Source organism: Chaetodon trifascialis, chromosome 6 (genome assembly GCF_039877785.1).
Source record: "Chaetodon trifascialis isolate fChaTrf1 chromosome 6, fChaTrf1.hap1, whole genome shotgun sequence".
NCBI lineage: Eukaryota > Metazoa > Chordata > Actinopteri > Chaetodontiformes > Chaetodontidae > Chaetodon > Chaetodon trifascialis.
Window position 1 is genome coordinate 22,076,736 of NC_092061.1, and position 22,569 is coordinate 22,099,304.

General features: G+C 40.9%; 2 protein-coding genes across 3 annotated transcripts; both read right to left on the minus strand.

Annotated features, from left to right (window-relative positions):
* Positions 1-2,236: 2,236 nt before the first annotated feature.
* LOC139332120 (solute carrier family 12 member 2-like) lies at positions 2,237-17,978 on the minus strand. Of its 2 annotated transcripts, none has more exons than XM_070963838.1 (26): positions 17,119-17,978; positions 14,827-14,949; positions 14,457-14,532; positions 14,107-14,202; positions 13,592-13,731; positions 13,376-13,486; positions 12,653-12,761; positions 12,383-12,510; positions 11,592-11,676; positions 11,132-11,280; positions 9,116-9,223; positions 8,315-8,438; positions 8,058-8,159; positions 7,101-7,256; positions 6,844-6,943; positions 6,409-6,520; positions 6,143-6,283; positions 5,556-5,662; positions 4,894-4,973; positions 4,672-4,812; positions 4,442-4,555; positions 3,920-4,031; positions 3,697-3,783; positions 3,315-3,450; positions 3,146-3,213; positions 2,237-2,837 (listed from the first exon to the last, which is right to left on the minus strand). In XM_070963838.1, exons 1-26 carry the CDS (start codon positions 17,572-17,574, stop codon positions 2,702-2,704), a joined length of 3,297 nt encoding a protein of 1,098 aa, XP_070819939.1. In that variant the 5' UTR covers positions 17,575-17,978; the 3' UTR covers positions 2,237-2,701. The 2 variants fall into 2 exon arrangements, with proteins under 2 accessions (XP_070819939.1, XP_070819941.1); XM_070963840.1 differs by lacking the exon at positions 2,237-2,837 and adding an exon at positions 2,891-2,979 and having other exon boundaries at positions 3,111-3,213.
* Positions 17,979-18,516: 538 nt separating this feature from the next.
* On the minus strand, positions 18,517-21,227 carry LOC139332953 (sperm-associated microtubule inner protein 10-like). The gene is made up of 4 exons (XM_070965146.1): positions 21,160-21,227; positions 20,397-20,502; positions 20,123-20,298; positions 18,517-19,959 (listed from the first exon to the last, which is right to left on the minus strand). The coding sequence occupies exons 1-4, from the start codon at positions 21,192-21,194 to the stop codon at positions 19,914-19,916; spliced, it is 363 nt and encodes a 120-aa protein (XP_070821247.1). The 5' UTR covers positions 21,195-21,227; the 3' UTR covers positions 18,517-19,913.
* Between the last annotated feature and the right edge of the window lie 1,342 nt (positions 21,228-22,569).

A 22,569-nucleotide genomic window follows, 5' to 3' on the forward strand; every position in this document is an offset into this window, starting at 1 on the left:
TCATGTTGTTTTATTTATTTTATCATGACTGTATTCATTATATATATCTTAAAGGTTATTTTTATGTAACACTTCTGTTTTGTTCAAGCTGTGATGTCTGACGAACATTGATTTTGTTCGTTCAGAAACTTGGAGCATGGATTTTACAGGGAGCACTGAATGCATCACATTCGCCCTTTGAACGGGCTTTGCAGCACTTTCTTCCTGTCGGCTGCCTTTGCTGGTTTTGAGCGCAACTTTCAGGCTGTGTTCTCAAAAATAGAGCGGATTCATCTGTGTTACTAAATCGGTGTCACACTCTGATAGTAAAGATGAAGTTCTGTTTTAAAACTACACAACTTACACAAGAATTTACTTTGCATAAGGCATTCACCAAAGAAAAATTCTGGGTTTTTTCCCATGATCATCACATCTGTGTCTCATCATTATGAATCAATGATCTAATTTTTATAAACTGTTTTATCATTATAAGAAACAAAACACAATTACAAGTTTTCCCATTGTAGAAGGGGAGAAAAGAAGCACGACACATCATAAAAAACTTGAAATTGCTCAACAACAAATGTCAAGATAGAGCCTTGTCCTTCATGTAGATATTACAACAAATCAAAAGAGGATCACATCTTACCTCAGACTTTTGAATAGATACTAAATTAACATGAGTTGAACGTGAATAACCAAGCTCGCTAACTTAGTTTGTTGATAGTGTAGAAATCAAAATGAAATGTTCAAGTCTGAGAGAAACCTCTGCAGTCAAAACTTGATCAAGGCTCAGGAGGAAGTACATGTGATGAAAACAACTTCTACGCAACTGAATGATCAAATCAGAGCTCAGAGTTGTGAGATCAGTGAGAAGACTACTGCGCTGGTCCTGAAAAAGAAGAGCTATAGTTCCACAAAGAAACAGCAACGGGCCATCAACCTCCATGCAGCTGAGAAAGTCACATTATGATCAAACGATCAAAGAATATATGGAGGAAAGCAGGTTTCTCAAGCTCGAGAACAAGACACTCAAGCTTAACCTTAGTATCACTGTCAAGAGACAGGTGTCACTGATCTCTAATATCATGCTGCCAGGAGAGAAAATGAGGGATAAAGCAAGAGCTGCGTTCTCATCTCACCATATGGTGCACAGCCAGCACTATCAGAACCAGATTTTTGGGAAAAACCTAGAGCTACTGACAGAAAAGGACAAGGAGATTGAGGCGCTGAAGCATATATTGGCTCAGAAGCCGGCTGATGCGATAAAGAAGCTCCAAAAGTGCCAATGGGCTTTGAGAGACTTTGAGACAAAGTTCATGGCATCAGAGGGAAACCTCTGTGCTCTCCAGGCACACCACGCCAAAGTGACAAGAAGCTCACAGACAAGCTGAGGAAGCTCAAGTTGGAGTCGAGAAACATATCAAAGCACAGCCACTTGCCTTCTATTTAAAAAATGGACTACCTCCCCTCTGAGGACAAAACAAGGGAGCATTGTACATCTGGGCACATATGAAGGCCCACACGATTACCAATTATAAGATAACATGGAAGAAATGTCCTCATCTCAAACTGTCAAAAGCGTCATCACTGACAGCTGCAGAGTTGTCCAATGGTCATTTTTTTTTATATGTTTCATTGATAATGTACACCAGCCATCCATTCAAAGACGAACCGGTGAAGTGAACAACCTTGATAATCTAATTACAATCCAGTTGTGCATCCATGGGACAGATGTTCAATCCATGGAGGCCCCACCTCACAACCCACATGAAAAACAACCAGCTATGTAATGACATTGATCTTGTGGCTGTATTTCACTCCAACAGCCCCTTGAAACTGCTTGAAGATTGACCAATTAGATTGTTCATTCAATTCCAAACCAGAGGATTTCTGATTTATTTGTTGCAACATTGTATTTTGTATTCATGTTTTATTTATTTATTTAATTCTAGTTGTATTTATTACATTAATCTTACAGGATATTTTTATGTTTTATTCAAGCTGTGATGTCTGGCAAATATTGATTTAGTTGAGAAATTCTTCAGAAAGTACAGTACTTTCATAAATGTACTTATTTACCTTCTGTTACTGCTTTAAGCTTATTTCATGTTTGTTGATCAGGTAACACTTTATTAGCTGGGTGTCAAACTCCTCCTCCCTTGATTCCAGTTTCTTTTGAACATTTTGGGGTCCAGACGCAAAAATGATTCACAATTAATTCTTAAGTCAGCTAGAAACAGACTGGGCAGAAACATGTGGTTTAGTTAACATTTTAATAAAATAATGTACAAAATAATGTTAGCAGAGATACAGTGTCTTGCTGCTTGAAACGTCATTTCAATACCAACAAACATTCTGAAATCATCATTTTATCATTCTAAATAAATACAATTGGACAAAATGAGTTAATATTTACTGCAGTTACTCTTATTCACACAAAATGCACAGAAGCCATATACAGCCTATTACTGTTGAAGGTAAAAGAAATGGCCATCTAAATATTGATTGGGTTGATTAATTTGTTAATGAGAACTTAACTAAAATGAGAAATTTAATAAAATTAAACCAAAATTAGTCTTAAACACTTTTCATAGCAGGAGAGATTCAGATGTGTGACACAAAACATGAAGCATGATCATTTTTCTTCTTGTGCAGCTGTAGGCAGTGTAATACTGTGATAAATAAACACCAAGACCACACACCTGTGTGAGTGTGTGTGTTAGGAGTAGAAGGTGAGGACACTCTGGTGGTTTCCTCGGACCAGCAGCAGAGGTGGGAGATCTTTGGATAGAGTTTCCAGCCAGCACATGTAGAGGACGCTTGACACCGCGCCCTTCCTGGCCAGAGGCATACTCCTACAGACAGACACACACAGATTTACGTGTGTTTCAAAGCAGTACGCTGTGCCATGTAGGACTGAGAAAAAAATCCACAGACTAACGTAGAATGAAAATAATCGTAGTTGCAGTTCTTTAATCTGACACTGATAATGAAGAGGTTGCCCTGCGATCGGCTGGCGACCGGTTCAGGGTGTATCCCGCCTCTCGCCCGTTGACAGCCCCCCCGCAACCCCGAAAAGGGATAGTCTGGTATAGACAATGGATGGATGGATGGATGATAATAAAGAGGACAAACTACTTGAATAAAAATCTGAAGTTCTTACATGACGATGAGTTTTGCTGTGCTCGAGTGCTCCTTCAGCAGCTCGTTCAGTCTGATCTGACGGTTGGTCTGAAAGTCACACACAGGATGACATCACCTTTCCATTGTTAAACAGCACTAAGAGCCGTACGATTGGTCAGAGTTGATATGTGTGTAGTGTGTGGGTGGACCTTGGCCTTGTAGAGCTCCAGTTCGTTGTCAGTGATCCTCCAGGGTTCCTGGGCCTTCAGCCTCTCTGCAGCGTCCTGCTCCATGTCTTCTTCCTTCAGCCTGTAGGGCTCGATCAGCTCCTTAAAAGTCAGCTTGCTGCAAAACCATGCAGACTTCACTGTATTACAGCATTGTCAAGAGCTGTAACAGCTCCACCCTTAACTGGCAACCATTTCAAGCTTCTTCTTGCATTTTAAAGGCGTCAAAACAACCTTTTCCTTTTCATTTTAACGCTGCTTTGTGTAGCATTCCAACATGTTCAATGAAGATAGCACCCTGTGACTTGAAAACAAAAATGTTATTTTTAAAAAATATATTTTTATTTTTTTCAAGAGGTCTCACTTGTGTTTCTTGGGTTTGATGTTGATGTCCCCGAGGACGTTGATGTCAGAGAAGTCGATTCTGAACCTGCTGAGCAGTGTGGCCATCCTGACGGGACACACAGACCATAATGAACATGCAGTATGTAGAGAGTACAAATGTACAGGGGAGTCACGATGAAAAACAGTCTGGGGAAACAGCTGTGAAGATGTTTTTTTCCACCAGTGAATCCGATATCACGCACGCGCGGCGGTCGTGGTCGATGCGGTTGATCTTGCCGCCGATGAAGACCCGGATCCTGCAGTCACCCCACTTGCTCCTGTTGGTCAGCAGGAAGGGAATCAGCAGAGTCAGACCTGCAAACACAAACAAACACTTTATAGCTACAAGTTAATGCTTGTTTCAGTCCTTCTCCCTTTTGCCTGAAAATAAAGAATAAAAAAATTCAGTAGTTAGTCAAAAAGAGTTTAGAGACAGGAAGGTTCAGTGATATAGCAGATGAGACAGAAACTGTCTGTCATGTGACTGAAGAGAGACTGAAAATGAAACTGATCTCATGCATCATCCTCACAGATAGTAGCCTCATTCTGGAGCAAAATGTGCAGCTCTGTTTAAAGTGTGATGATAGATGGCTGCTGTTTAAAGTCATACTGTGCTGCTGAAAAAGAAGAATCTCAGCAAACTTATCAACTTAAAGCATGCATCATGTTTGCTTTAAGCAGGTCTGAAGCCAAGCTTTGCTGTGCTGCAAACCATCTTTACTGACCTCCATCGTCAAACAACCACCAGACATCTATAGTTCCTTTGCCCTGTTTCTTCTTAAACTGCTGGCTGCTCTCCAACAGACGCTGGTCAGTCAGACTCAGAGGAGACTTGGTCTCTGCAGCAGAAAACATCACATGATGTAATATGACACAAGGTGAAGTCAAGGAAACACTCTAACTTAACGAAATCCCGTTCTCTGTTTTCCCAAGTGCATCAGTCTTCCTGCTTTACCCCTCATGATGAGCGGGCTGCTCTGGTTGCTGGTGGTTTTCGAAGGACAGGAGTCAGAGTCTGAGTCCTTTGCCAGAGTGACAGAAACCACCACCTCCTTACTGCCCACTGGTGGCTTCTCGTGAGACGACAGCAGCTCATCTACGAGGACAGACAGTGAGATGGATACAGTCCATGCTGTGGGTAGACAGAAGACAGACAGAGAGAACAAGACAGATGTACCTTGCCCCTGGATGTGAGAGATATCCAGTCCATCCTGCAGTCGAAGGATTACCACTCCAAACTGCAAGTCAAAGGCATCGCTGAAACAAAGACCAGATAATATTAACTTTCTATCCTGCTTTCATTAATAAAAAACTATAATCATTTGAATAATAATAATTTCTATTTCATATTATTATTGTACAGGCATGCAAAAACTACAGATTACAGAGAACACAAATAGATGTGATCTCGCATAGCACAGTACGCGTAACTCATATTTTTTAATGTAATATGTAAGATTTTTATCATCATGGTGAATCCATTGTTAGTGACTTTTGTTGTAGAGAATAAAAAACAACAACAAAAAAATAGAATGAAAAATGAATGTGCTTCCTAAATAAAAACATCTACATACATTCCACAAACTGTTGGATAAACTGATGTTAGGCTGTTTTTTCCCCTGTACTGTACAAAATACTCATGGGGGTCTTTTGCCACGAGTTGTGCTTCTCAGGCTGAACATCCTCTCTGACAGTATTCATACTTCTCTAAACACTAACACAGACATGGCAAGAATCCCAAACTTCAACCATGCTTGAGGTAAAAAAAAACAAACACGCAATAAAAGCTACTTTTGTGAAAGGTTAGCAGCTCTATTCAAAAGACACATCAGTCCTTACTGTATAGTGTTGATGTAAATATCCACGTCTCTCATGTCTCCTTCACTCCAGTTGGTCTTGTAACCCATGACCACCGTGTTGGGCTTCAGACGTCCCAAACCAACAGCCTGAAAATCAGAGGACAGAGAAGTGACAATGCATCTGTGGCACATTAACTATGATAATGAGTTATTTTGTCTTTAATGAGCTCAAAACAAGCTCAAATTAGAAAACATGGTATAGAATGATTAAACAACAAGATGCCCAGAAGAAAAGAAAATAGAGAAAGAAAGTCGGTGTGTGTATGAGAAAGTGCATGAACAGATTCAATGTGTATTGAGTTAGAAAAATGCAAGTTTGGAGACATTTGTTTTCATGGATTGTTCCTGTCTCTGCTTTGAATTCCCAGAGCAGCTGAAAAAAAAAAACAACTTAAAATCACAGTGGAGAAGAGCCAATAATGAAATTAAGAACCCCGCATGAAATCACATTGAGACGATTTTAACAATTAATGAGACATTCACTTGACATACCTGACAGCACAATGCCACAAGAAAACAGCATTTCTTAAGAGGTTTGAAATATAATCTTCAGCCAGGTGTTCATACCTGCAGGAGGAACTGTGTCCCGTGCCTCAGGTTGTCAGCAAAAACGCTTGTGTAAAAGGCCTTGATGCGTTTTTTATTGAGCCAGCGTTGACAGCGGGCGTAATCCAGGGACAACTCCTTAAAGTTTGGCCGACGGGACACCTGAACAGAGGACAGGAGAGGACAGGAGAGGACAGGAGAGGACAAAGGGCAAGACTTTTAACAAGCTCCAGTGGATTTTGATGATCATGGTGAGACATTCCCTAAAGCTTTTAATCTGTACATACAGTCCTGATGTGACCGCAGACCATGAGGCCGACATTCTTGGTGTAAGAATGAACCAGTTGAACCAGAGCAGGACGAGAGTTTGGGTATCCAGTCAGCACCAAACACTGTGGCCTGTAAACATGGAAGTCAATCACTCAATTCCTTGAAACATCAGATTCAAGCAGGTTTAGGACTTTCAGCTTTGTTTTTGGCAGAAATTACATGGTGCTCTTGTCAAATCAGTAAATTGAGGTAAAATCATTTTTAAAACTAGCTGTTTTCCACTGGTTTTCACATTTTTATTTTTTTAAATAGTTTTCTACTGGAATTTTTGATCTAAATCCCTGTAAAACACTATCAATCACTACAGATTTTAACATTAAGGGTCTGAGTTAGTGTAAAACCTACAGCAGTCTGAACCCAGAATCAAAGCCAAACCGAACCCTCAAGCTGACCTGAAGTTCTTAACGTGGTCCTCGACTCCTGTGAGGTTCAGACAGTGAGTCAGTGCCTGGTTGTAGATCAGAGCCTGAGTGGACGAGCCCCAGTTCACATCTACAGCAGCACAGACACCAGTTAGACCAACGTAGATAAGCAAATAAAAGAGATTTTCCATTGAGTTCAATACAGTGTGACTCCTTGTGGCTGGTATCTGACTAGTTTTATTGTTAGCAGTTAGAAAAGATAAGATGTAAGGTGATGGCGTTCTTACCAGGTTTCTTGTAGCTGACGTAGATGTAGAGAGCGAGGATGATGAGCAGAGTGACCAAAGCTGCCCACCAGTTGATGACAAACATAACCACACAGCACAGGATTGCCCCAGCAAGAGACACCCACATGTTGTAGTACTTGAAGCTGGGGCGCCACCCTGTGGTGAGAGACAAGAATGAAATTACAAGAGCCAGACACTGATACGTTCTCCAAAATGACTGCTGAAGCTAAATTTAGCAGAAATAACCAGAGTTTTATTGATGGAAATACTTCCCAAAGCCTCGATGGAGGCAGAAATGACCTCATTGAATGACTCATTGAATTGCTAGCTAGCTTTGCAGGCCTTTCAGACTAGCCTTACAAGTAGGCTAGCAAGTTAAAAGTTAATACTTTAAATTTATTTTTAAATTTCGTGTTCCTTATTCAGTTTTAACAATCCGCACATCCCTTGACTCAGACTGGCCTTATTGTACAAATAATAAATAAAGATTACTAAAACTGTTCTTGTAACCTGCAACCAATAAATTGTCAGTAAACGAACTTTTAGACTGTTTCATTAGTTTTAACACAGCCAGTTATATTAGTTCTGCTTCTAGTGCAGCTCTAGCTTTGAAAATATACTTGTTACCAATCAAATTTTATTGTACAACCCAGACGTTGGCCAATTTTGAATTTAGGCCAAATGAGTAGAAAGAGGATTGTAACCAAAGTGACTTTAATCTAGTCTTGAGTCTAAAGTCTGACATCCGGAGGCCTGAACCTAACAACCCCCCCAGTACCATAAAGGAAATACTTTTTTAATAAGATAAAATTTGTCATTTTCACCTTCTCACCTCTTTAAAGGTCAAGTCAGCTGTTACATCACTAGAACCCAATTCAAGGCATGTCTCAGGTAAATGTCATCATATATCAAGACAGGAATCAGTGAAAGTGTGGCTCCAGTAAGAGTTAAGTTTACCTGGAGAGTTGGCCAAGGATGCATGGAAGACGGAGAAGTTAATGAGAGCGTATGAGGCCAGGAAGAAGTTGGAGATGATGGGAGCAATGATGTTCAACTCGGCTAACAGACAGCAACACAGAGGTTCAATATTCAAGAGCAATTGTTCATTCTGCTTCTTATTCTTATTCATCAGGAGCTTTAGCTACTGTTGTATCATTCAAAGAATAAAAATGAACATTCATGTTTGGATGGAGCAGCAACATGCAACAGCCTACCAATGAGGATGAAGGCGAGACCGATGCAGAAGGTCAGGACATAACCACGGAGGGGCTCGTTGTTCTTTCCATAACCCTTTGCAAACACACCCAGCCCTGGATAGATGTTGTCCTTACACAGGGCCTGGAATCACAACAGCCTTTATTCATTCATCCATTTCATTTGTGGAGCTGTTTGGAGAGAGACTGGACATGAAAACATTGACTTTTGCTGTTGGATCGGGCTCAGGCGTGGCTGGATCAGGCTTGGGATGAAAATAAAGGCCTGTGTAGCACTAATGTGGATTCCATGTGGTCCAAATTTTGAGCCATCTCCATGACAACGGAGCAAACTTCATTCACTGATGAGGACTTTGATGAGACGCAAGTAAAAGCTATGAAAAAAGTAAGTAAAAGTAAGTGATTTTGAGTTCAGGGTTCTTCGTATTTCAAATGAATTCCTTTCCTGTCAGTCACTGGCTTCTTTGTTTGGCCATTCACACAAATACCTATACCTTCAGTCAGCACTTTTGTTACAGATAATGACTGATATGTTCAATATAGATAGATAGATACATAAATTAAATATACATAAATATACATAAATAATCATTCAACAGAAGTTAAAACTGTTCAAAAGTGAAAAATGTGTTTCGTCCTGAAGCTTATTCAACCTATGAGAAGCATAATAGGCGAACACTTATTTCTTAATTTCATGTTTCCAATTCCAAGTGTTAAAGTTTCTACTTGTGTCTGTGCAAAGTGATGTTCTTGTTGGTTATCTAATAATAAATAATTGAGCACAATTTGTCGATTTCTGACCTGGAAAACTTTGGGCGCGCTGACCAGCGAGGCCAGAGCTGAAGACAGTGTGGCTGAAAAAATCCCTGCAGAGATCAGAGGACCAAAGCCCGACACCAGACTCATCACCTGGACAACACACACACACACACACACACACACACACACACACACACCCCTTTAAGTTCACACTGACCAATTACAAGCCATTCAAGGTTCGTTAACAAGTCACATGACTCAAGTAGTTTACTGGGTTGAGTTTACTAGTCATCATCCTTTAGTTGGATGTGGGTGTGGAGGGGATTCGGTGGTGTATTCTACAGCTCCGTCATATGCAGGCATACAATACCTTGAGTGTCAAGTTCAAGTTCACCAGAAGACACCTTGCAACCCCCCCCAGCCCCCGTTTGTCTGCTGCTTCCCTCTGATACTGTGTGCAGCTAATAATATTGTTTATGATTCTAAAATGAATACAATAAACCAAGAAGTGTTTGTGTCTGAAGGAATGGACAAGACTGTGCACCATGTCAGCGATATCAGTGGCAATGAGGTGTGTGTGTGTGTGTGTGTGTGTGTGTGTGTGTGTAGGTGGACGTTGTCAATGCTCTCATTCAGCTCTGGCTCCAACCAGCAAGAACCTTGTGACTGAAGACAACAGGCACTATTATCACTGCTGCACTTTGTTTGAGAACAGCTCTGTCTCTCTCTCTCTCTCTCTCTCTCTCTCTCTCTCTCTCTCTCACACACACACACACACACACACACACACATCACACACACACACACACACACACACACACACACACACACACACACACACACACACACACACACACACACACACACACACACACACACACAGTGCAGTGCAGGCATCTATGACCACATGCAGAGAAACAGGATCACAGCAGCAGTCTGACACGATTCATACTCGTGTTTAACAGTCACAACAGTAACAGTTTTCTAATCTGACACACAGTCTACAAACTCAACTCATTCACCTCATTTCCATTTTTGTCATTAAAGCAGAAATTTTCACCCACTGAGCAGAAGTGCCTGGTGCTCAATCAGAACAGAATTAATATTGTAGCAAAACCTAATGTCCTTTGAGACTTTATATTAAGAAAAACATTTGATCCTATGAAGAGAGACAACCCACTTTAAAATCTGTTAAAAACTACAATACTATGATAAAGCATGAACAATTAAAACAAAAGGCTCATGATGCTATAGAAAAAAGAGTTTTGTGACTGTGTTATATCATCAGCTAATGTTCAAAGCAACACCAGCTATGTCTATGTCTATAGAGGATGTTGTCAAGGTAAATTGCCTGAATTTAAGATAAGATAATCCAGGTAGTGAGGGTGATGAAATTCCTGCTTTTGTGGACAGCTGATGCGTGTTGACGATGGGAAACGTATCCTGACCCCAATGTGTGGGCTTCCATAGAAAACAATAGCTGTGGGTGTTTTGATGCACGTCACACTCCAGTGTGTGTCTGCCAGTGTGTGTTGGCCTTTATGTAACACACATTCCTGAGCTTGTTGAGCGCTTTAAGTGAAATAAACAATAAAAGCGTCTACCTGGTTGCTCATCATGTTCACATTACAAATAATAATTTCTCAAAATTCTTCTTCTGTCTTAATATCGACTGACAGCATCAATATCCATACTATCAGGATGTCCCGTGGTCTAGACACAAAGACACAAACTTTGTACTGTGACCAAAATATAGCTCACAACTACTTTGCATCATCATTCCCATCCTCTTTCCCCTGTCTCCTCCCATTTTTCTTGTCACCTCTTCCCTTACCCTAACCCTATTTTTTGTGTGGTCCACATGCCACACAACATACACATTACACTACCCAAAATCAGTTTCAAGTATGCCACAAGACCAGCTCACACCTGTAAACAAACAATGTAGTCAGTGCAGACATAAAAGGAAAAATATGTACAAAACTAAAGTTTTCCTTTAAATAAATTCCTCAAATCTACCCCTGAGCTGAATGTGAGCATTGTGAGCTGCAGTGTTACCTGGAAGTCGTTCATCAGGCCGTACTGGCAGCCTCCCTCCTTGCAGATGGAGAAGTCGTAGCCCAGTGTACAGGCGGCATCGGTACAGTTCACGGTGTCACTCACCGTGTCGTTGTGGTCACCGGTGGCATCCCGGACGATGCAGGAGCCTGCAGGAGGACAAAACCAACGCAAACACTGACATTACTGTGAAAACAGTCAGTGGACAGTCTACCTCCACTTCCTCCACCTGCTGCATCCTGGAAGGTAGAGTCCAAATGTGCTTTGGTTGATCCAATCACATTCTGATCCCAGTGCATTCTGCCTGTAGTTACACCTGGCATTCCCACCAGACATTTTCCTCTGATTTATACAGACATCAGTGACACTGCTGTGGTCTTTAAATTGTATACACTATTACTATTTCCACTATTTTTTACACACTACACTAAAAGTGTTGACCTCAAGTGTAGAACATTACCTGCAGAGATGGCAACAGCCACGTAAGTGATTCCTGTGATGAGAATGGCCAGCAGAGTACCTTTAGGGATTGCTGACTGAGGGTCCTAAAGAGGGAGATGTGTTGAGATTCAGGTTTAGTGTTTCCTGCTCAGCTCAAAGCCTCAAGCAGCTCAAAGACTTAATGCCAAGTTTCATATACTGACTTCACTGCAATGTTCTCTAAGTAGTAAAAAGCACATTTTTCTCAAACAATCACTGATTTCTGCAGTGCAATTTACAAGAGTGTTGACAGAGCTGAATTGATCAGATGAATCAAAGATACAGAGTTGTGTGTCATCTGCATATCAATGGAAACTGCCGCCATGTTCTCAGGTAATAGAACCTAACAGCAGTGTGTAAAGAAAAGAACAGGTTTTAGGATTGAACCTTGGAACACGCCAAAAGAAATGTTCATTCTGATCATTTGCAAGGGAAACAAAGAAGTCTCAGCCTCTCAGGGAAGATCAAAACACGTCTAGAACTGTGGTAGAGATCCTGATCCACAGTTTGCTCCAAGTTTGGAATCAGCGACATCTCTTAGATCACTGAACACTGAAATCAGTATAGATGTACTGACCACTGACTGTATCACTGCTGCAAGATGAGGCTACAAGTGCAGCATTTCAGCAAAAACATTTTCAGCATCATTGTAATGTTTTTGTTTCTCTACTTTTAAGGGCTGTTTTTCACTGTCAGCCATCAATCAAACATAATAAGTGTGACAAACACTATAAAATGCACTTAAAGAAAGGAGCAAAATGTAAAACTCACACTGAGATCTCCAGAGATGTTGGCTCCAGCCAGGATCCCAGTAGCTGCAGGGAAGAAGATGGCGAACACAGAGAAGAACGTCTCCTCCTCTCTGAAATCTGGACCCAGGTTCTCTAACAAGATGGCAGCTGCAGGAAGAGAGAGCCAAAACAGAGGAATACATAGGCTAGGCTTTAAAATTCACTGCACATGTTAGGTAGGGAACATTTTTGACTGATTAGATCATATATAGAATACAGTTTGGGTAAAACCAAGGCCATGCAGACTGACTGTGGTAGCCAAAGAATCCTTTGGGCTCTTTGCTTTCTGTTGGCATGAAGCTTCCTATGAAGTAGTTAGCAATTGCTCCCAGCAGGATCACCAGGAGGACAATCTGAGCCTGATGGACGGAAAGACAAAGAGAAAGAAAGAAATGGGGAGGGAGTATAAGTAAAGGAAACTATGATATTTTGATGTTCTCAGATCAAATTACCCCATTACTGTCTGAGGGAGGAGAGAATCACTGATCAGGGTCCTGATTGTGACCATCACTTTGATTGCACTCAGAATTTCAATATGTTGGTGATCATAACTTGCAACAACAGTTACTAAACTGCACACTGGGTGTTCATACTAACCACTTGACTTAAGTTTGATTGGCTTATACCAGGACACAGCTGTCAAGAAATTGACACATTGATCTGATGACAGCACAAGATGGAGGATCACCCTAAGCTATTACAATTCGTCTTGCGGGGAACATGAATGTCTGAACGACGTCTTTGAAGGATAATCCATCCAATAGTTAGACTTTTCACTGTGGGGTTCAACGAAAAGTGTGAAGAATATGTGAAAAATATGATACATGTTTTCTAGCCACCACTATTGCAGATGTTTACGGCCGTAAAGTGCACCTCAACAATTTAGTATGTGCATCATGTGTCAGTCTAAGATGTCAGCAGAGGACTTTGTGTGTCCACTGTTTTCTGTCATCTTGTGGATTGACAGTCCTACCTTGGCCTCCCACTCCATCCCAGCTACAGAGATTCCCAGCAGCAGGATGACGGTCAGAGTCCCGACAATACGAATGTCATTTAGCTCGTCCGTCATCAGAGCATCAACATCCTGGAACCAACAACCAAAGCAGGAACATGAGCAAAATCAAAATCAGCGCTCGATAGACAGACAGACGGACAGATGATTGAACGGTTGTACGGAAGTACTTCTCACATTAAGCATCTCAACGACTGTCTCTGCGAAGCCTACGACGTACATGGCCACAGCCACGGCGTTGGCAAAGGCAAAGATGAGACCGATGGAGCCTCCAAACTCCGGCCCGAGGCTCCTGGAGATCAGGTAGTATGCTCCTCCTGGCCAGCAGTAGCACAAGGAGTTAATCAGTGTTCCATCATGTGGCACTGGTTAACTTTAGGGATCAAGTGTCTTTCTCAGGAAGACTTTTACAGGGACGATAGGTGCAAACACAGGGGACTTTAATTTGCTTCAATTTGCTGGTAAAGTCGTGACTTTCAATGGATGTTACATTTGTTGAAAAGATGCATCTTTTCAACAAATCTTTGCTGTTCAATGCCAATAGTTTCACAGGTGGTTAAGATTTTCAAAAACCTCGATTTTGTTGTTCTAAGAGACCCTGAATCCTCTGTAATTCAGGACTAAACTGGGCGATAAACTAACAAAACAGTAACATTTTCAAATGAAAAGCTTTGTACATGTTGTTGTCTCACCTCCTCGTACGAAGCCATTGGTTGCTATAGCAGAGGTGGACAGACCAGTGATGGTGGTGACCAGAGTGGCCATCAGAATGATCGCAATGGTCAGTCCTATCACATGTAAATAATACAAACAAACAAACAAAACAGTGAAGTTGCAGATACAAAAGATTTTAATGAGACTAATTTCAACAAGCACACTAACCCAACTTTTCTCCACTGTTGAACCACTACATCTACTACATGTTGCGTCCTAATAATACATCTACAAAGTTTTCCCCTGATTGGCCAGTCTGGAGGCAGGAAGCCCCTTCAAGGAGACTGAGCTCACACCTCTCTTTAAGTCAAACTTTATTTGTACTGACCTATTCCAGCCTGTCCGACAATCCAGGACATTCGGATGAAGAGCATCACACCCCAGATATTCAGCATGCAGCGGATCTGAAACCCACACACACACACACACACACACACACACACACACACACACACACACACACACACACACACACACACACACACACACACACACACACACAGGCAATCTTGTGAGGACCAGCATGTGTCCACAGATGAAAGGTGAGTGCCACAATTAGAGTAATAAAACTACAATGGTAAAACAAGGTGTGGTCCTCTCCCTGATTGATAACATGTATTTGATCAGATTACATTGAACGTCACAGGGAGAAACAGCAGAATGCTCCTTTAACATTTCTCCATGTACAGAAAACTAACCAAGACTCCTTTGACCCAACCAAACTTGACCACTCCTGCTTTTCCCTCCTTTGCCGCCAAGGCCGCCGCCTCCTCAGCTGCTGATGGCTCCTCTCCATTAGCCAGACCGTCCTCAAATGGCTCCTGACAACCAATCACAGCCAAGATGGGAATGAACAAAAGACAAAGAGGTGGACAGTTAATGGACATGAAAAGATGGTAATCAATTTGTTTATTAACAGAAAATCAATATACTGTATCTTAGGTTTGAACATGAATTTTGATGAATTATTTTATTTCCTTAATTAATGAAAATCACAAAGATTTGTTAGTTGTGAAGCGATACATATATTATCATGAGTACACTTTTAAAGCAGGGTGGTTTTTGACAGTTGAATTCTAAATAAAATATATGAATTTTGGATGGAAAAGTTGAATTAATTTTTGAAATGTTGGATCTGGTGACTTGTGATGAGCATTTGCCATTTTGACTCTTTAAAAAGTGCCGTCTTTCGTCTTTAAGGGTGTTTGAGGCTGCTCACATTTAAGTGTGCAGTGTAGACTCATTGTCCTTATACACAATGCCTAAATTTTACAACATGCTCTATCATTGTTGCTCACTGTTCACCTCAAATCTGTAGGTGTGCTGGAGTAAAGAAACAGCACAACATTGTCATTGTCCTACTTCTTATTAAATGCATGATACATATAAATACACATGCTGTATGTTGTATGCATATTGAAATAATATGGACAGAAAGAGATGAACCAGACAACCTTAGTTAATATGAACCTAAACTCCCAACACCAGCCCTGATTACTAATTGGTTTAACAAAGACTAAAATTCCGGTTTTATTTTCTCAGAACTGGTTGAAGTGACTCACTGTGCATAGTCGAATGTATGAGATGTGTATGTATGTGAACACGAGTGCTCATCATACCAACCACACAGTGATGTTAATTCATACTGTAGTGGAGTCCAGGTTGGGGAGTCAGGGAGTTGTGTGTGACATTATCCAAGAGTCTGCTCATATTCATTTGTTGATTTTAGTAAAATTCAATTTCTTTAACTACGTGACATACTAAAAATGTCAGTCCGCACATTGTGCTATTTCACCTTTGAAGTCATTTCAACGAGAGCTCAAATGCCATCCAGCACCCTGCTGTCAGAGTACTTTAACTGTTCACTGTCAGCGCACAATGTACGTCTATGTTACAGCTACCTAGCTGTATCAGAGGAGTGGGAGCGTGGCAGGGGATGCCTGCAGGGTCATGAGAGGCAGTATTGTGTGTGTTGTCTGTGTGCCTGTGTGCACGCACGCAGGCACGCATGCATGCATGCGTGTGTGTGTGTGTGTGTGTGTGTGTGTGTGTGTGTGTGTGTGTGTGTGTGTGTGTGTGTGTGTGTGTGTGTTTTGCGGGTCATGCCTCCAGTGATGTCACTGAGCCCACTCAGGGTCTCTTGGATGTGGGTGAAGGAAAGCTTTTCTGCTCAAGATGTCTGTTTACTGAGATAAACTGACTTCTGTCAGGTGGACAAGATGGAAATGATAACTACATACTACAACTGCATACTGTGTACTCTGTTTCTAACTTTATTGCTGTTATTCAGGGGTTTTATTGTCCATCTTCGGCTGTGTCTTAATTCTATTTTCTTCCTTATTTGCATCTGTTTTACCATTATTATCAAGTGGGTTTTATTATCAGTCTTATTTTACATTAATATTCTATCCCTGTTTTGTTGTTGTTGTTGTTGTTGATGATGTTTTTGTTCATTCTCTGCCCTTTTTTTAGGTGAAGCACTTGGTGCATGTGATTTCTTTGTTGTAAAGCACTTTGAGCTGCAGTTCTTCTAGGTGGTGCTCTGCAAATAAACATAATTTGTTGACTCTTTAAATTAGTGTTATATACAGAAAATCAACAGAATTTATAAGGACTTACAGTGTGTAAAATACTAAATCTCTCTCACTAGAATATTTCTGAAACTGTGTTTGAGATGTTTCGAGACATATTTTCTTTTATCATAAATGTTATTCTTTATATGAACTTATCTTTCCTTAAATAGTAAGATTTTATATGTGGCCTGCATTTTGCTGATATTACTTATTAAGTCACTAATAATCTAAATTTACTACTAATAAAAATTAAGTAAACTTTTGAATGTAAAGTAAAAAGTTCGAATACTACTTCCACCTGTTCTTACTTGTGAGATCTGAATATTCATAATATTCCCACTGAAACATGTTGCTTTTGCTGTGAAATCTGAATTCATTTTAAGTGATGGATGTACTGAAAACAGGGTTTATTGTTACTTTGTCGAGTTCATCGTGCAGCTCCGACAGCGACGGCCTGGTCAGCTTCTCCCCGAAAGGCGCAGCAGTCTGCCGGTAGAAGTCGATGTTGGGCACAGCGTCTATGGTGTTGTGTCCGAATGTCCTCATGTAGTAAGTGTTGGAGTGGGAGTCTGAGATGTGCGTGTGTCCCGTGCCGGTTGAATGGAGGCTGACCGAGTCGCTCCTCGCCGTGTCCGGCTCGTGGGTCACATCAGGCGGGAGCCCGATGTCCATCGCGCTGCCCAGCGCGCCGGAATCCAGGAAACCCACCACCTTGAACCGGCTTTTGGATTCTTCAGGTGGCTTGGATCCATCGGTGGAGGCCGGTGCAGGAGCAGAACCCGGGGCCGCGGATGATGCTTCTGTTACCACATCCACCTGGAACCGGCTTTGAGCGGAGCCGCCGCTCTTAAAGGACGGTTTCTGTCCCGACATGTCCTCCCGAATAAACGATGAAACAAGTGCAAAGAGTCACTAATGCACCGAGACGCAAACTGTTACCGTGAAATAAACACCTGCTCCAAAATCACGGGGACGTCCAGGCAACAGCGTTGCACCATTTAGTACCACGGAGTCGGAGCGGAGGCACACAACCGCAGAGACACAGAGAAATAAGTCATACAACTGGGGTCCAAACTAAACATTTAGATGCAAAAGTTACACTCTAATCGTCATTTACTCCTCTGCTGGCCTCTTGCAAACTGGAAGCGCCAGGACGCACGACAAAGGTCTGTGCGTAATGTGCGTAAAGGACACCAACTCTCTCTTTCACTGTCTCTTTCTCCCTCTCTCTCTGTCCATCTGTCCATCCATCCTCGAGTTGGCGAGCGTATCGTCCCGGCAGATGTGAGTCAAACGGTTTATTGTCATGTCTCTCTTTCTCTCTCTCCTCCTCTCTCTGGGCACTCGAGACATCCCAGCATGTCGGGAACACGGCGGAGAGGAGGAGGAGGAGGAGGAGGAGGAGGCATGAGACGAAACGATGGATCGGTGTCCATTACGCGCCACACTTTGGCACTCGTCCTCGCGCATCCGAGGGAGAAAAAAAAAAGAGAGGAACAGCGAGCTGCTCTCAAAACGATGAGAGAGCAACAGAGATTTTACCTCATAAAGAAAAGTAAACACGAAGTTGTTTATTTAAGTGTTGGGACAAAGTGAACCAAACCCGGTGTGTGTGGCGCCATGAAACAAAGAGATTTGTCATCACTGCTGGTGACAAACTGAGACATTCACACAGGCCTCGACTCGCACGCATGGAGGCAAACGGTGTGTGTGTGTGTGTGTGTGTGTGTGTGTGTGTGTGATTAGCATAGGGAACAACAGCTGCTTTCTCTGTCAAAGTGCTTGATGCTGAAGCCAAACACTGGACAATACATACATGACATGACAGGAACCAGTTTAACTTTAAAAGTTCAGATTGTATTTATCATGATGTCAGCAGTTATTTCTGTTAATTTGACAATGTTGCAGTGGCGTTGAATATAGAGTCCTGAGTGTGCCACTAGAGAAAGAACAAACTTTTTCAGGATTTCAAAGTAGTCACTTAATAAATCAGTCGAGATTAAATGCAGATATAAATTTATTCATTACATTTTCATTCAGTTGTTAGGCTTTAGCGACACATAGTAATAAAAAAGTAAATGAATTCAAGTCAATCAAGTAAATGAATTTTAAAGTGCTTTTAAATTGTATTTTCTTCTTTTTTTTCTCGTGGGACACTTGATTACATTAAGGAGGGGAAATGTTGTCTATCACATTGTCAAAATAATTCTGATTTTAGAGATCATTAAAACTCATACTGACACACCACGTGCACTGTCTGTGGCGCTGAGGCTCCTGTGATGGGTTACATCTACAAACACTGACACCCTGTGGTCAATATACTAAGTGCAGAACCAGACTGTGTCTGTTATACCGACAATGGCCTTTATGATTTTAAAGAAATACTGTGACTAAATGAGTAAATAAGAATGATTGTTAACTACGGAAGTAACATGGGAATATTACTCTGCTTGCTCTGAGTCGCATCTTTTATCCCCTCACATTGAATACAAAGAGCTAATACATGTAAGTGAAAGACGGCATGAGATAAAAACAGATGTGCAGGTAGAAAAGGGCCATGCAGTGACTCTGAAACCTGCACATATTATTTGAAAAGATACCTGCCAGCCAATCAGAAACCAGCATTTTCTCGAGCATCAATAGGCTATGAAAGATTTTCTACATAGCTCCTTTATTTGTGTTTGTCTCAAATGTCTTCAAAAATTTTCTCCATGCTTTTTGTACACATTTTAGGGTCATTGCATATCACCTCTGCATCTGCATATACATTTATGTACATTCATCTCATGCTGTTTCACATACATCATTATATATCCTCATTTATATTGTTTTATGTGTTATGTGCCTCTAATCTGCCTTCTAAGTTACATCGGTTGTTCGTTGTTTTGTTTATCATGTCTCAGTACTTTTTATGTCGACATATGTAGACCTACATAGTATAAGTATACTGTATAAGTTTTCCCTTGTCCACAGTATTTCACATATCTTCTCTGCAGTTTCTCTTCTTCTTATTACCTCATTTGTATTGTGCAGTTTTTGAATCTTAATTTTAATATTTAAAAAAATGTGCAGCTTGCAGGTTCTCCTTGTTATTTAAAATGGGACTTATTCATCTTCTACAAACTGAACTAAAGGAACAATTTCCTATTGTTACTATATTTGCATAAACTGTATTTTGCAGGCACATTTCTAAGTATTCATGTGATGTGTCTTCATGTTTGGTAGAGGCGCCTGGTCGCCACCACAGAGCTGTTGTACCTGCAGGGAAGCAGAGAGAGCAAAGAGAAGTGACACGTACTTCATTTTATTCACGACTGATTTCTTATGTCTCACAACTTTCAGTAAATCATCTAAAATGTCAGTTGACAGCCTGCAAACTTGACTTTCTTGATTCCTGTCCTCAGTCTCTGAGGTGTTTTACCTGGAGAAGTGGGAGGAGTGATGAGCTGGCAGTCCTGTCTGGCTGAGAGGAGCCGAGGAACAAGAGGAAGAGGAGGATGAGGAGGTGGAGTCCTGAGTGTGGCAGAGACGCTCCCGACCACAAAAACACAAAGACTCCTCGAGAGGAACCACAGGGATCCCTGCCAGAGCTGCGTTCTGACACACACACACACACACACACACACACACACACACAATGATTCTGACTGAATGGTTTGCAGTAAGGTGCGTTTGTTTCCTCCCCTGGTGTCTACCTTCATCAGGAGCCTCTGGTTCTTCATGTCCTGTTTCCATGGCATCACATACAGTTTGGGTATCATGGGATGTCGTCCTGAGAACGTTGGGATGTGGGAGGATCGCCTTGGAGTGAATATGAGGAGACTTTTACTTTTCATGCACTGTGGACCAACGTTTGGCTCCAAATAAGTAAACTACAGAGGAAAATTAGAAACTGAGTCCAACAAATGTCTGCTCTTTTTTTGTATATCCTTTCTCTCTTTTTTGAAGTAATTTCAGGTTTCTTGGGTTTCAGATTTTAATTTCTTTAAGCTTTCGTTGCAAATGTTTCAGTGCAGTGCATTGTTTATATACATAGGTTGTTTGTATATATACTATACATATATAGTTATATATATATAAGTTATACATATATAGTTTTGCAAATATTCGAAGAAATCCGCAAGACACCCATGATGATAGATAAAAATAATGTAGAAGAGTTGTGTGGCTTCTGATGGAAGCTCACACTGCACCTCATTTCTTGTGTTATCTCAAAATTAAAAATTGAGAATTGTTATAGCAATCACAAATCTGTATTTCGTTAAAGGTCAATATTGTAATTTTTTTCTGTCGAGCCACCAGGTTTAAGAGAATCACAACCAACAGATACAAACAACAAACTACTGAGTTTTTTTTAAACTCAAGTAAAAAGTTCCACATCACATCTGAATGAATTTTTAATTTGGTTTAACTTTAACTTTTCAGTGTGTTCAGTATTAAATCCATAATATTACTCACTCATTTTGGTGAGAGCTCCCTGCTGCAGTGGTCATGTTTGTTGACCGTGAGGGTCGCCTTAGAAACCTCCCAGTGCATGGTGGGTAGGGGGTAGGATTACAAGAGGAGACCTTGGGAATGAATCGGTGACGTGTTGCTTAAAGCTGAATGAGGTCTAATTTAGATTCTGCTGGGTATGACTGGCTGTTAAATAGGTATGTCTTGAAGTTTCAGTGTTTTCTTTCTTGGTAGGTAAAGAGCAATAATAATTTTGTAATTTCTTGACGGATAATTTCCTTTTTTGTTGTAGCTGTTGCATTCTTAAACTACAAAAAGTGGAGCAGAGCTCTACACTTTCTATCTTTTAGAGACATTGATCGTTACCTCTGTGACCCAAATTCTGATATGTGAGAGGCACAAACTTTGGTGAAGTAACTCCCATGTGACCTGAATGCAGCATAAAGTTAGTTGAATCAACACAATAAATATATTTAACCAAGACTGACAAGTGACAGCACATTAACAGTGAATATGGGAAATAAAGTATAGCTGAGAGAAAAGAAGAGGCAGAAATGTAAAGGCAAAGATAAACTTTATTTCAGTACTTTGTTTCCCAAAAGAGGAAATAAAATCACAGCATTAAATCTGTATTTAAGACCCTCTGTGTATGTCTGTTATATTTACAAAATCACAGCCATCTTTATCTCTGTAACAGTCACTGCATGGATCTCAGACAGGCAGGAAATAAAAGAATTAGACTGATGAAGCTGCAGCTGCATGTCAAGTTTACAGTTGATGCATCCATATAAGTTCAGTGTGGACCTTTTAAAGCCACCACCTAAGATTTGAGAAATTCTTTCCTGCGCCACCCAGTGGTCATATTAAGAATGACACTGTGGCAGGTGGCAGTGCAGGCCAGTGGCACTCTCTCTCTCTCTTTTTTTTTGTTTTTGTTTTTACAAATAAAAACATCTGCCATCAGGATCATTTGAAGCATGTTATAAACACATAACAATTATGAACATACTAACTTTAATGAAGGCTTCCTGAGTTGGGAACTTTCGAGAATGCTCTGACAAATAAGAGCTATCTCTGAATTATTATTATTTTTGAAATTTTACATTGTCCTTGCTGTTTGCTGAAGATTTCCATATCTTTCACATTTTCAGTGTTCTCTGCTTGAGTTCATGGAAATAAATTTGTGCTCTGCTCATGAGGTGATGGTCCTTAAGGCAAGCTCCAGGTAGCTGCAGTCAGACATGTTGCTGATTGTGATTGGTCAAGGACATGTGAGGTCACATCATAGTGCAACATCTTGCAGAAAAGGGGATCAACACAAAACCAAATAGTGAAAGGGAAAAATGACAGGGTAGATCAAGATTATAGAAGGCAAGCAGGAAGTTTTTACCAAAGGCTTGCAAATTCATGTAA